The sequence below is a fragment of the Neofelis nebulosa genome, chromosome 10, assembly GCF_028018385.1.
Source record: "Neofelis nebulosa isolate mNeoNeb1 chromosome 10, mNeoNeb1.pri, whole genome shotgun sequence".
Lineage (NCBI taxonomy): Eukaryota > Metazoa > Chordata > Mammalia > Carnivora > Felidae > Neofelis > Neofelis nebulosa.
This window is the reverse complement of record NC_080791.1, coordinates 101,052,235-101,066,324: the sequence shown is the minus strand read 5'-3', so window position 1 is coordinate 101,066,324 and position 14,090 is coordinate 101,052,235. Positions and strand designations below refer to the sequence as shown.

The window sequence follows — 14,090 nt, the reverse complement described above, 5'->3', positions numbered from 1 at the left end:
TGAATCACTGGAATCTACTCCTGAAATCATTATTGCATTATATACTAACAAACTTGGATATTAATTAGTTAATTAATTTTAATTAATTAATTTCAATTAATTAATTAATTAGTTAGTTAGTTAATTAAAAACAACAACAAAAAACATGACTGCTGAGTGACTGATGAGTTAGATTCAGATACTCAGAGGCTGCTCATGCCCTCCCTTGTCCTTGAAATGTATGTCTTGCCTGCTTTTCCCACTCCCAGAGGCTGCTCCAAGGACCTAGCCTTGAGTTAGTGATGTGTTGTTAAGAACACCTGCATGGTATATGTGACTAAACCCAGTTAGGATCTTTTTATAAACTTTTAAGATTTGGTGGGTGGGTGCGGGGATCCATTTTGTCTTGCTACTGCCCAAGACAAGCTTCATATATAAATTCCCTTTGCTTATTAAAACTGGTACCTATCAACCTGGAGTGACCTGCCTTTTCCTTCTGGTCTCTCCCTGCCCTCCAAATAATGGCGCTGGCCTCAAATTATACCTGAAAAGCTCCCAAGAGAGTTGCAAATCAACCTTGCAAAGACAGAGGCCAACTAAGAATAGGAGAGTTTGGGTCCCCACCGGAAAATTGAGATGCAAATAATAAGAGAATGAGAATTGCATATCAACTCCTATAGTTTGCAAGTAAGAGAGCGATCAGATTATATAAATAAAACAAAACCACTTAAAGAAATGGAAAAGAAACTTTTGTGTAGTTGCTTTTCAGATATTTGAGGAACACTCAGTGTTTCTCAATTATTCCCAGACAATTGTGGATGTTATCTATGAAGTAACCTTGGGAGGGAAAAAGAAACCTGATATTTAAATTTTTTTGTGAAGCTGAATGTAAATGAGACTTTCTTTATTTCTTTGTTTCTTTGTTTGTTTCTTTCTTTCTTTCATAAAACGAAACAATCAGCCTCTCCATATGAAAATTGAGCCTGTGTCTTAGTAGGATATGGAGACCAGTAACTATTCAAGCCCAGATTAAAGCTATTCTGTGTCTCTGAGACCCTAAAACCCAAGGTCTCTGAAAGGAACATTGCAGATTCTGAAGAGAGATCAGAGTAGTAACTGGGTAAAATGTGAGCTTCTGGCTAACCAAAAAGGCTTTTTAAACACACAAAAGCTCAATATCGAGGGTCCCTCTGAAGAGACTGGAGCTCTTACATACTGAAGCTTGCTAGTCCCATGACTCCTGGCTCAAGTGGCTGTCTCTCTAGGTGAAATTGGAAAATGTCGGGAGACTTTTTGCCTATCACAAAGGTAGGGAAGGGTGGTAAAGGTAGCCAATGAGTAGAGGTCAGGGATGCTGCAAAACATCCCATAATATACAGACCAGACCCCTATAGCACAGAATTACCTAGAGAGAAAGGCCAATAGTGCCAACGTGGAGAAACCCTGTTCTGGTTGGAAGACCAAAGGTGAAAGATGTTTTTCTCTTACCTTTATCTTAAAACCCAAGTCTCATGGGTGAGGTGGGAAATCTCACTCCATTTACAACATTTAAAAAGCAATATAGAGCCATATTTTTATCATATGCACAATATATAACTCCATTCTTGGTCATTATTTATTCATCAATTAAAAAGAAATAATGAGTAGCTGTCTTTGCCAGGAATACTGGAATATTTCTAAGTAACTCTTACCCTCAAGGATATCTTTTTAAGAAACATCAGGAGTGCATTTTATGAGCCAGGTCTTTGCAGTTTTGTTATTATGTTTAAGTTCAGTGATAACTCTGAGTCAGGCAACTTGTCTTCAGTTTATATTTGAGAGACTCAAGGTTAAGCAAGATTAAGCATCTTCCTCAAAATCACTCTTCAGGATCTGAAACTGGCTCCATCCTATTTCACTTAAGCAACAAAGACCTATATTATGTTTAAATCAGCAAGTCCAATAAAAATATAGTCAATAACAAATATAAAATGAAATCTTAAGAAAGTAAGAAAACAAGGGGAGTGTTAACACTGTAGGAACACAGGAAAAGTACATTATACTTTGGCCTTTAAAAGGTGGATGTCTTAAATTTGAAAATGGACGTTTTTTTAATATGTCAAGCTCTAATCCCTGGGACCTGCAAATGCCACCTTGTTTGGGAGAAGGTCATTTGCAGATGTGATTAGGCTAAGGATTTTGAGATGAGGAGATTATCCCTGGTTACCTGAGTGGGCGGTAAATGCCTTCACAGGTGACCTCAGAGAGTCAGTCTCTTTCATACACACACACACACACACACACACACACACACACGAGTAATAAAGATGGAGAGCAAAGATAATTGAAGATCCCAGCCTTGAAGGTTGAAGTAATACAACCCCAAGTCAAAGAATGCTTGCGGCCACCAGAAACTGCAAGAGTTGAGGAAAGCATTGTCCTCAAGAAGCTCCTAAAGGTATATGGCTTTCTTGGCACTTTGATTTTGGCCCAGTAACAGTGATGTCAAATTTCTGCCCTCACAACCTATAAGACGATAAAGTCTATTGTTTGAAGCCACCAAATTTATAGTCCTCTTTCTTTTTTTTCCCCAGAAGCCATGGGAAACCAATGCAATCAATAGGTTTAGGATATAATAGATTTGAAAAAAAAGCTAAATGCCTAAAATAATATCAGGCAAAAGAAAACATTAGTAAGAACACAGAAACTTAAGAAAAGTAAGGCATCAGATACATAATCTACTTATCTAATCAAGGATTAAAATATAGAATGGAGAATAAAAGGTAAAACTAAAAATAAACATAGTAATATCAACAAATAATTTATTAATCATTTATAATATATCATATATAATGCTAAGAATTTAAGAGACATAATTTAATTTTCATGGAAATTTTATTAGAAAATTATAGTATTGTCTCTATTTTGTAGAAGAGACAGTTTTTTTTAACTTATTATTTTATCGAAGTATACTTGACATACAACGTTATATTATTTTCAGGGGTACAACACAGTGATTCAACAATTCTATAAATTACACAAGACTCACCATGGTAGGTTTGGTTATCATCTGTTACCACACAACATTATTACAAATTATTGACTGTATTTCCTATGCTGTACTTTTCATCCCATGACTTAAATTTTATGACTGGAACTTTGTGCTTCTTAATACCCTTAAAAGAAACTTTAAAACTTCTGAAAGTATAATATGGCAATGGAAAAAATAATTTAAAAAATGACTAAAAATATTACACAGAAATTTACTCCAAATGTTCACTAAAATACATAGGTTATGAGACAGATGTGTGTGCATTCCCTAGAAAAATGAAAGTCTAATGAAAAAGGTTGCATGCTTTAACGATGATGAAAAGACTTGTCTTTCTATGTGCACTTTGTTAGAAATATATTGATTTGTTCTCAAGCCAAGAAACAGAGTCTAACAAGGCCTCCCAAACCCACTAAAAGCAATTAGAGATTGGGGAGAGCAGCAACATTACTAGGTGCATTTGAATCATCCATAAAACAGATAATATATGGCTTAATAAGACAAGCAAGTGGAAAACAAAAAAGCATGCATAGTCCCCCAACTCATAAAATTTTTACCTACTTTACTTTTCGTTCACATCCACCCAAAACCAGCCCCTCATTAAATATCTGATGTCTAGTTAAGAAAATAGTTTTTCAAAAGGTAATCTAGATCCCAACACTTTCTTGAGTGCTTCCTTCACATCCTTGTTCCGCAGGCTATAGATGAGGGGGTTGAGCATGGGAATCACTACAGTGTAGAACACCGTGGCCACCTTGTCAGTATCCATACTGTTCTCAGAACTGGGCCGGCAGTAAGTGAAAAGGATTGTTCCGTGGAAGACAAGGATGGCTGTGAGGTGGGAGGCACAGGTGGAAAAGGCTTTGCGCCTTCCCTCGGCAGAGTGCAGCCTCAGGATGGTGATGAGGATTAGCAAGTAGGAGGTGAGGATGATCACGATGGTGGTGATCTCATTGAAGGTGGCCACGATGTACAGCAGCAGTTCATTCATGGTGACATCAGAGCAAGCAAGGGATAAGAGAGGGGGCAGATCGCAAAAGAAGTGGTCAATCACATTTGATCTGTAGGATGGGATCTCCAGAGCTAAACACAAGTGGATCAGAGAACACACCATCCCACGCAGGTAGCAACAAGACACCAGCTCCACACAGAGATTCCGGGACATGGTGACCGTGTACAACAGTGGGTTGCAGATGGCCACGAAGCGGTCATAGGCCATCACAGCTAAAAGGAAGACCTCAGTGATTGCATAGGCACAAAAGAAGTAGAATTGCACCATGCATCCCAGGAAGGAGATGGCTTTGTCCTCTTTTAAGATACTGGACAACACATTTGGCACGATGACAGTGGAGTAGCAAAAGTCCACAAAGGACAAGTGGCTGAGGAAAAAGTACATGGGAGTGTGAAGGTGACAGCTGACCTGAATCACTGCCATCACGCCCAGGTTGCCCAGCACTGTGACTCCATAGATGAGAAGGAACACAGAGAAGAGGGCGACTCTCAACTCAGGGGCTTCTGAGAATCCGAGGAGAATGAACTCGGTCACACCGGAGCAGTTTTCCATGCCCATGTTCCCATTTGATTGAGGTTGGAGAAAAATATTCATAGTTATCCTCCATTGTGTGATCCCAGATTCATTTTTTGGCTGTCTCTTAAAAAGAAAGACATGAAAATGCATAAGATAGTTATTTTTTCCGCAAAGAATTAGGACATGGCTTTTGTGAAGTTTAGGAAAAGTGCAGGCATTGTGGAAAGATGCGTAAGGTCACACGTTGATTCACAGATCACACAGAAACATCCACATCCATCACAGCGTATGATTCCTTAAGCGAGTCCTACATAATTTACAGCTTGACACTGAATCATTAGAAAGACCTCAAACATAATAGCCACATTGTGTTATGAAACTCAACTCCCCTTTTCCTGGAAGAGTGTTTAATGAGTACTGAATCTAGTGAGATCTCAGAAATAATGTTTTAAAATACACCATGCCCTTCCCTGTTTTCCACTGAAATGTTGAGAAGCATGTCTGTTGAAAGTTGTTAACCCACAAGTGTTGATTTTTTACCCATATGTTTAGATGTTTAGCTTTTATACTCCATGCTCGCATCTTTTTTTCTGTAAATTAACACAGTGATTTTCTTAATTTTGTTGTTCAGTGTAAGCGTTTGACTCAATTTTGTCTCAGGTCATTATCTTACCATTGTGAGATTGAGCCCCGCATCTTGCACTGCTCTGAGCAGAGAGCCTGCCTGTGAGTCTCTCTCTCCCTCTCTCTGCCCCTACCCTGCTCGTGCTCCCTCTGTGTCTCTCAATATAAACAAATAAACAAACATACAAAAGAGAAAGTGAGTGATTCCAACATTTGTATGAGAAACCACTTCCAAACATATTAGTTGAAAACAACAACTGTTAATTGAATAGGTCACCGTTGCATAAGTCTGTAAGATAGTACTGCAGATCTGATCATGACATGATTGATCTCGGCTTGGTCTGCTTATGTATATGATATGAGCTTGGCAGTTTAGGTGATCTAAGAGGACTTCACACCCATGTAGGGCACTTGGCTACATGCCAGATCATATGCTGGAGGTAAGGGTGACAGGCTGTGCCTGTTAACACGGCAACTTTCCTGAGAGATTGTGAAAATCCCCAAGGTTATGAAAAAGCCATGTTGCCTCTCAGAGGCTTAAAACTTGAACAACGTCATTGCAACTACTCTCCGTTAGCCAAAGCTACTCAGAAAAGCAGACTACCCTCCAGGAGTGGGGAAACTGACTCCACCATGTAATCAGAAGATCTGCACGGTGGCATAGACACCAGAGGACTGGAGAATTTTGGCTATGTTTGCAATCTACCAGACTGGGTAAACAAACCCTGTTGAGAGAATTAATTTCCAAAATTTTGCCCTTCAACAAAATCGGAGAAACTCAGTATAAATTTTGTTTGATGCGTTATTTTTAAAATTTCTGATAAAAAATCATTGTGAGGAACTGGCACATAACTTGGGTGAGTTGAAAGATTTGAGTGACCTTACTAATACAGCACAATTTCTGACACAGTTTCTAGTCTCATTTACTCTTAACATAACCAAAAAGTCTCAGTATTTTCTTTTTAAGAAGTAGAAATAGAGATGATGCTTAACCCTCTTGCTTTCTAGCATTAAGTGATATCTTTCCATGGATACACTTAATTAACTGAAATAAAAAATCCAAATATATACTCATGATATTTCTCATGAAAATAAATATTTGCTAACACATTTTTTTTCAATTTTGGGTAATTGTATTTTATCAAAATTTGCAAATGCAATTATGTTTTTGATTAGTGATGCAATTACTATTGTATTATTACAAGGTTAACTTAATCTATGAAAAAGAACTTTCAATATTGCCAAGAGCAATATTAATCCAAGAGATTAAAAGTACGAATGTCATTTATAAAATGATAATATTCAGTGGATTGGGGTAACATTGAACATGAGTTGAGGAAGAAGAGTGACACAAATCTGCTTTCAGATGTTCTTATTTATGTAATTTAAATGAATTATGCTACACAACAGAAATCACACTTTTTGTGCTATTTAAATTTATGATGAAATATTTTGTATGCAGACTTAAATTCTTTCCAGAACTGAGATGCACACAACCAAAAAATTTGGAGGCTAATATGTCATGTTCTATATAGAAGCAATAGAATCTGTCATAATGAATTTGAAATGTGGCAACTTGAAATGAAAGAAAACACAAGATTGTCTGCTAGAGTTTAGTAGAAGATATGTCTGGAGTCTTAACCAATTGCTTTCATTTCTGTCAACAATTGCTTTTACAACCTTGGTCGGGTCACTTACGTGTTACGGGCTTTGGTTTCCTCAGAGTAAAAGCTAAATGGTTGGTGTTAGTTTTACCCCCAAATGATCATCCTTTGTCCAAGCAAGACACAAGTAAAATGAGAGCCTCTCTAAAGAGGGATTACTCATCTTTGATTCAATGTAAGAGTCACATAAATAATTTCCCAAATTTTGAGGAAAATTAGGATTGTATAAGTGTAGGAAAATTGTATTCATTTATGAATAATGAGTTAATTTGTTGTATAAGTGTGTAAGTGAGTAAAGGAGAAAAGGCTTAATTAGAGATTGATCCAGAATGGGCTTATGGAAAGAAAGGTGCCAAAATTCCACCCAAAGCAAAATGCATTTTTGAAGTGGAATTCGCGGATATTGACTGAAATAGCAAAGTTTCAGGTATGAAGACATCAGCAGCAATAAAACATGGCCTTGAAGAAACATGTAACTAATTAGAGCTGGATACTATTGGAAGGGAAGACTGAACTGGAAAATTCAAGAACACAGAGATTGTTTACCTGCTCCCCAACCTGTAATATATGTAATCCATTATAATTCCCTAAAGTTTGAAATATTTTCCTACAGCTGTGTAAAATATTGGCTAAAGAGACTGAGTATCCTTTTACCTCATGTTGTAAACTAAAAGGCTCACTAAAATGTATTGAGTGTCTTGAAAAAAAAAAGGACCAAAGGAAAGTAAAAGATAAATTTGTGGATATGCAGAGAAACCGAAGTCAATAGAAGAGAAATGCATTCCCTCCTCAGACATCCATTTCTAAAACACTGTTTCTTAGATTGTATCTTTCCATGTAAAATGGTTATTTAAGTGATTCCTTATTTTATGACGTATATAAATAGAACATTTTAATAATGATCATTAGTTCAAAATAATATGCACATTTCAAGTAACTTTATCGAGCCCATATAAAATTGTTCTCCCTTACCAGAATACCAGGAAATTTATGTTTTTCAATATAGTAATAATTTGTTTGCAATTTTTACTATCTATATTGAATAGAGAGAAAGAGAAGCACGTGCAAGGTATTTAAGTAAACTGTGTTATTAATATTATAGAAATCTGGTATTTTAAATTTGCCAGATTAAGTAGGCCCTGATGCTAATTAGTATCTTTATTTTTATTGTATTTTGACTAAAGTATATAAACAATTAGTTTTGAGAACTTTTTTTTTAAGGTAGAAGTTTAGTTGAGAAGGATTCAAAGATTATACTCATGTTTAGGAAAATAATTAATAAAGTTTTGATAATGTTTTTGACATCTTCATAGGCAGAATAATAGTATGAAACATAGGATGGGTAGGAACTCATTATGCTTATTTTTTGCATATAAGATATTCTGAAATCCAGGGGCTCCTGGGTGGATTGTCAGTTGAGCATCCAACTCTTGATTTTGACTAAGGTCATGATTCCAAGACTGTGGGACTTGGCCCTACATCAGGCTCTGTGCTAAGCATAGAACCTGCTTAAGATTCTCTCTCTCTCTTGCTCTCTTTCTCCCTCTGCCCTTCACTCTCTCTTTCCTCTAAAAAAATAAATAAATAAAGAGAGTTTGTGAAATCCAATCTAACATCTTTAAGCCTTTGGTGGAGCCTATGATAGCTTATCAAACTGCACAATGGAGCCCCTTTGAAAACACATTCAGGATATAGACCATGTCTTATCAGCTTGCCTCTCATGCCCAGCAACCTATACACACAATGCAACACACACACGCACACACACGCGCACACACACACACACACACACTGCAACACACACAAACATGTTATATAGTAATCATTCAATAAAATGTTTGTTTGATAAGTAGCTCAGTATTGCATTCTGACCTCCCTGATTTTGCAATGCTTTGTTCTTCTGGATAAAACTCATATGTTGTGTCCTGAAACTCTGTTCATCTTGTTATCCAAAGCCAAGTTCAAACAACACCTAGTTTTTGGAGGGGTTATTCAGAGTCCCCAAGGGACTTGAACTTTTCTTTCATTTAAACACTTGGTGGTACTTTTCATTCCCACTTTATACAAAGGCCACTTTCTTCACTGCCCTACTGTTAACACTGGGTTTTACATTGCGCAGAGAGGAATGCTATGTCCTATTTTAACTGCTACTTTTACTTTTAGGAGATAAATTCATATGTTTATTGAGAGCCTAGTCTACTCCAGGTATGTTACAAGAAAGGGAAATGAAATTAATGTTTATTGATATTATACAAAGTATCCACATAATATTTATATTACCTTTTAGACCTCACAATCAGATTAGGAGCTAATTTATGTTACCTCATTTTTGTGGATTAAAAACCAAAGATGAGGGGGATTGCTGACTTTTTTTTCCAGTAAGCAAGAGAGAGCATCAAGGTCTCTTTGAATAAAAATCTGCATTCTTTTCATTGTACATCGACTCTTCATTATTTTTAAATGTATCTTTATAATCAACCTTTATGGGTACACGATTTATATTTCAGGGCCAAACTCTAGTCAAATAATATGCTTAAGAAAAAAAGATTTTAGTATCCATTATCTTGCCGACTGTATCCTTGACGTCCTTATTTCTCAGACTGTAGATCAAGGGATTCAGCATAGGAATCACCACTGTGTAAAACACAGATGCCACTTTGACTGTATGCCTGGAGTTTTTGGAGTTAGGAACACAGTAGAGGAAGAGGATGGTTCCATGGAAGATGGTGATGGCTGTCAGGTGGGAGGCACAGGTGGAGAAGGCTTTGCGACGACCACTGGCTGAACGCATCTTGAGGATGGTGACAATGATAAACACATAAGACATGAGAATGATGAGCAGTGTACTGATCTCATTAAAGGTGGCAAAAATGAAAAGCAGCAACTGATTGATGTAAATATCAGAGCAAGACAGGGACAGCAATGCAGAGAACTCACAGAAGAAGTGATTGATTGTGTTGAAACCCTGGAAAGATAATCTGACAGCAGAACATGTGAGTATCAGGGAACATGCTACTCCCCATACGTATGATCCGACCACCAGCATGGCACAGAGTTTCTGGGACATGGCCGCTGTGTAGAGCAGAGGGTTGCAGATGGCCACAAAGCGGTCATAGGCCATCACAGCTAATAAAAAGGATTCAGCTACCACAAAGGTACAAAAGAAAAAGAATTGTACTACACATCCTGAAAGTGAAATGGTCCTGTCTTCTACAACTAGGTTTGCCAGGGTCTTGGGAACAATGATGGAGGAATAGCAGAAATCCACAAATGAGAGGTGGCTGAGGAAAAAGTACATGGGGGTGTGCAGTTTGGAGTTAATCTTGATTATAACTATCATCCCAATATTTCCTACAACAGTGACACTGTAGATGGCCAAAAAAATCAAGAAGAGAGGGACTTGCAGTTCTGGGTAATCTGAGAAGCCCAAGAGAGTGAACACAGCCCCAGTTTTATTTCTCTCTGACAGTAACATGATGGTTTCTGTTTGTCAGAATCTGAACTGGTCCTGAAAATAAAAATATTAAAGAGAGTGAACATCTAAGAAGCTTGCCTAACTGCCCCCTACACCACTGGAAGATGAAGCAAAATGTCTTTTCATAATTTCTTTATGTGTTTGTTAGCAAGATATGCTAACTATCTAATATTTGAAAATATGCAAAACAGTTTTTAAATGGTCTTTAAGTTAAAAAACAATATAATTATTGAATTAAAAAATTTTAAGTCTTTGGGGTGCCTGGCTGACTAGAGCATGCGACTCTTGATCTCGGCATTTTAAGTTCAAGACCCACATTGGGTGTAGAGATTATGTAAATAAATAAACAAACAAACAAACAAATAAATAAATAAATAAGTTGATAGATAAAACCTTTAAAGATTGTTTAAGTTCTCAACTGTAAATTTTAATATTTATAAGTAGTATATGAGATAAAGGGATTTATGGTTATTTTAAATCAAACTTTCCATAAAGTTTTCAGTTTCCCTTGAACATTAGAAGTTCATAAAAGATACACCTAGGATAATATAATGACTGATTATGCCAGCCTTATAATCAGTACAAAAATGAGGAATTTCCAAACAAATTAATGTCTACAACATATGTTTACACTATGACATTAAGAAAAAACACCCATAACCCTTTATGTTACATTTCACAAAGTACTTTAATCTTTTTCTTTCTGACACAGTAAATCTGATATCAAATAAACCTTAACTTGTTTTTCAGGATATTCTTCTCAACAAATGGGCTCTTAATTGTCAATCTTTCCTCATCGCTTGATAAGTAATTAGAATAGGTGATAAAGATAATCATGTCCACTTCCTTATTCTAGGGGTGATAAAAGAAACCTTGACTTTCCCAACGATATGCAAGTAGGGACTAATCTATGTATCTGTGACTAGTGCCCTGATTGGAGCCCCAGCCATGTGTCCATTCCTACACACCAGACTCTGACCCATGTTCTAGGTCTAGATACCAGGAAACTGTTAACCATCTCTCTGTTAAGGCTATCTCTGGTCCCACAACCCAAGAAATAGTTTCAGATGGCCCATCAATAAAGATATCAGATCATATTCAAGACTGAGAGCTTAATGGACCTCTCTGTCCCTATAGTCAGTCATACATCTGAGTATTAAAGACAACCTCAAAAGACATCCATCATGAAGCTAGACGTTCTCATTATCACACTTCTTGCTTAATATAATATTTAATTGACTAAGGCTTTTCAGGTTTCATTTTAAATGAATGTGATATTCAACATGATGATTCTTGCATCCCAAATACTATTATTAAATTGTTGGTAAAATCTTTCTCTACCATTGAGTCCAAGAAATATAACAGCTGAAATCTTACCTTTGTTTTCCCTATTTTGTTCTAATTTTTCTCTAATTTTTTTCTGCTTTATCGTCTTAATTAAAGCTGGCCCCTTTTAATTTTTTTCACTAGAGAGTCTATTCAATCTCTGCTAGTTTCATTTTACTTAAATCTTCTCTATCTTACCTTGACTATTTCTCCCATAACTTACAGAAACAGAACAATGCACATTCCCAAAGTTCTCAGACCTCTTCTATCCTCCCACCCAGGGCACCCCTTGTTCATCTGAGCCAGGCCCTCTAAGACAAAACCGTGTAGCATAAATGCACTTTCTCTTCCTTGCGTGTTCAGATATGTTACTTTTGTAGTGACTAAATAATTCTCAAGAACTGTCTAGATCTAAGGGTAAGTTTCCCTACCGTGCTGCTTCCCAGATACCCTACATTGAAATTAATATCAATCGGTCTCTAGAATCTGAAAACAAACTTGCTGATGGCAAAAGTAAGGCCACTCTTGTTTGGGACTGATGGTATACTCTTATATCTATAGTACAACCTTTGGGACATGAGCCCTAGAGATTATGTCTTGCCCCATTCCCTTGAGGTCATGAAATAAACAATTAAAATTAATCATTTTTCTCTGATGTAATGCTTGAAAGCCTGGAGCAGCATTAGGAGAATTTTATACAAAAAATTATATAAATATATTTTTCAGTTTATTAATTTAGTCTAGAAGAAAAGGAGAGAGAGAGTGTAGAAGGGGCAGAGAGACAGGGAGAGAGAGAGAATACCAAGCAGGCTCCACACTGTCAGCACAGAGCCCAGTGTGGGGCTTGAACTCATGAACCATGAGATCATGACCTGAGCCTAAACCAAGAGTCAGACACTTAGCCACCTGAGCCATCCAGGTGCCCCCAAAATTTTCTATTTTAAAATCAGTTCTCCAACCCCTGATTAGTCCCATACATACCTACAACCATTATAAAAGTTATGGAATTATAAAAACCATCCTTATCAAATATTGAGTGGCTACCATATAGCAGGCATAACTGTCTTCCTCCCTGCCATCCACTCTGACCCTGTTGGAGAAGGGTGAAGATCCCTCCTTTAGGTCATCATGATTCACTGAGAGTTAAAGCATAAATATTTAAAAAGTTAAATATCGAGTTGGGAAAATAGTCCCTTTGAAACCTTGTCCTATTCTATTACTCTTAACCACCTCTGCTTCTTTGATCTAGTCTGACCTCTTTGATTTTGTGTATTGCTTTTTGTTTTCCAAAAAATATTACCAACTCTTTCTTTATGGTCTTTTCTCCTCATGTTTCCTGCCCACTGAAATGCTTTCCCTTAAGTTTTTGTTCAAATGCAGCTTTTCAGTGATACCCTCCAGAACATACTGTTTTACCACTGGGGCTCTTCTACTACCCAATATAGTGTTTAAAGTACTTCACATGTTTCAAATATATTTACTTTATTTATTTATTTTGAGAGAGAGTGTGTGCGTGAGTGTGATTGGGGGGAGGGGCAGACAGAGAGAGAGAGAGAGAGAGAGAGAGAGAGAAACCCAAGCAGACTCTACCCCATCAGCCTAGAGTCCCAGGCAGGGCTCGAGCTCATGAATGTTGAGATCATGAGCTGAGCCAAAGTCAAGAGTTGGACGCTTACCAACTGAGCCTTCCAGGAGCCCCTCAAATATATATTTTAATCCTTACTTATTTCTTTATTTGTACATTGCTTGTTTTCTTCTGCTAAGATAAAAGTTCCAGGAAAGCAGAGATCGTTCATTGCTTTGTTCACTAATATATCCCAAGCTCCTAGATGAATGAGTAGCATAAAGTCAGTGCACCATGAGCCTTCATTGAACAATAAATATGACTTTCCAAAGGAACTGGGAATAGAGCCAAACTACCAGAAATATGAGAAATTTCAGTGCAGAGAGGAGATAGTTCACAAAGAATGATAAGGATATTTTAGAAGTGATTCTTGAAACTGCAGTCACAACAAAACAGAATACGAACAAACCAAAAGAAATTTGCACTCCTCTCAAATTCCTATCTTTATCAGGTTTATTATATCAGAAATCTTGACATTTTCAACATCAGGAGCAGCATGGTGAAATTACCAGCAAATGGAAAATATCTCAAGTATTCTCCTTTAGAAAAATTTACACGTAGTTATTCTAGAGTTTCAACATATTGAACCATTTGGAAAATATTTTTTGCACAACAATTAATTGCAAAGCTACACTACTGATATAAGAATAACACAGATATGGTCCCATAAAAGGTGTATTTAAATTATCCATAGAAGATATTATATGGCTTAATTAGATAAGCAAGTGGAAAACAAAACAGCATGCAGAGTCCCCAAGTTTTATTTCCCTACTTTACTTTTCCATTCACATCCACCCAAATCCAGCCCGTCATTAAAGTCTCTGATGAAACTCTGAGTCTAG

The 14,090-nt window shown here is 36.9% G+C and overlaps 2 protein-coding genes across 2 annotated transcripts; both read right to left on the bottom strand.

Annotated features, from left to right (window-relative positions):
- Window positions 1–3,626: 3,626 nt before the first annotated feature.
- Window positions 3,627–4,577, bottom strand: LOC131486658 (olfactory receptor 5L1-like). Its single transcript, XM_058686552.1, has one exon. It carries the CDS (start codon window positions 4,575–4,577, stop codon window positions 3,627–3,629), a length of 951 nt encoding a protein of 316 aa, XP_058542535.1.
- Window positions 4,578–9,356: 4,779 nt separating this feature from the next.
- On the bottom strand, window positions 9,357–10,298 carry LOC131487849 (olfactory receptor 5D18). The gene has a single exon (XM_058688995.1). It carries the CDS (start codon window positions 10,296–10,298, stop codon window positions 9,357–9,359), a length of 942 nt encoding a protein of 313 aa, XP_058544978.1.
- Window positions 10,299–14,090: the final 3,792 nt, after the last annotated feature.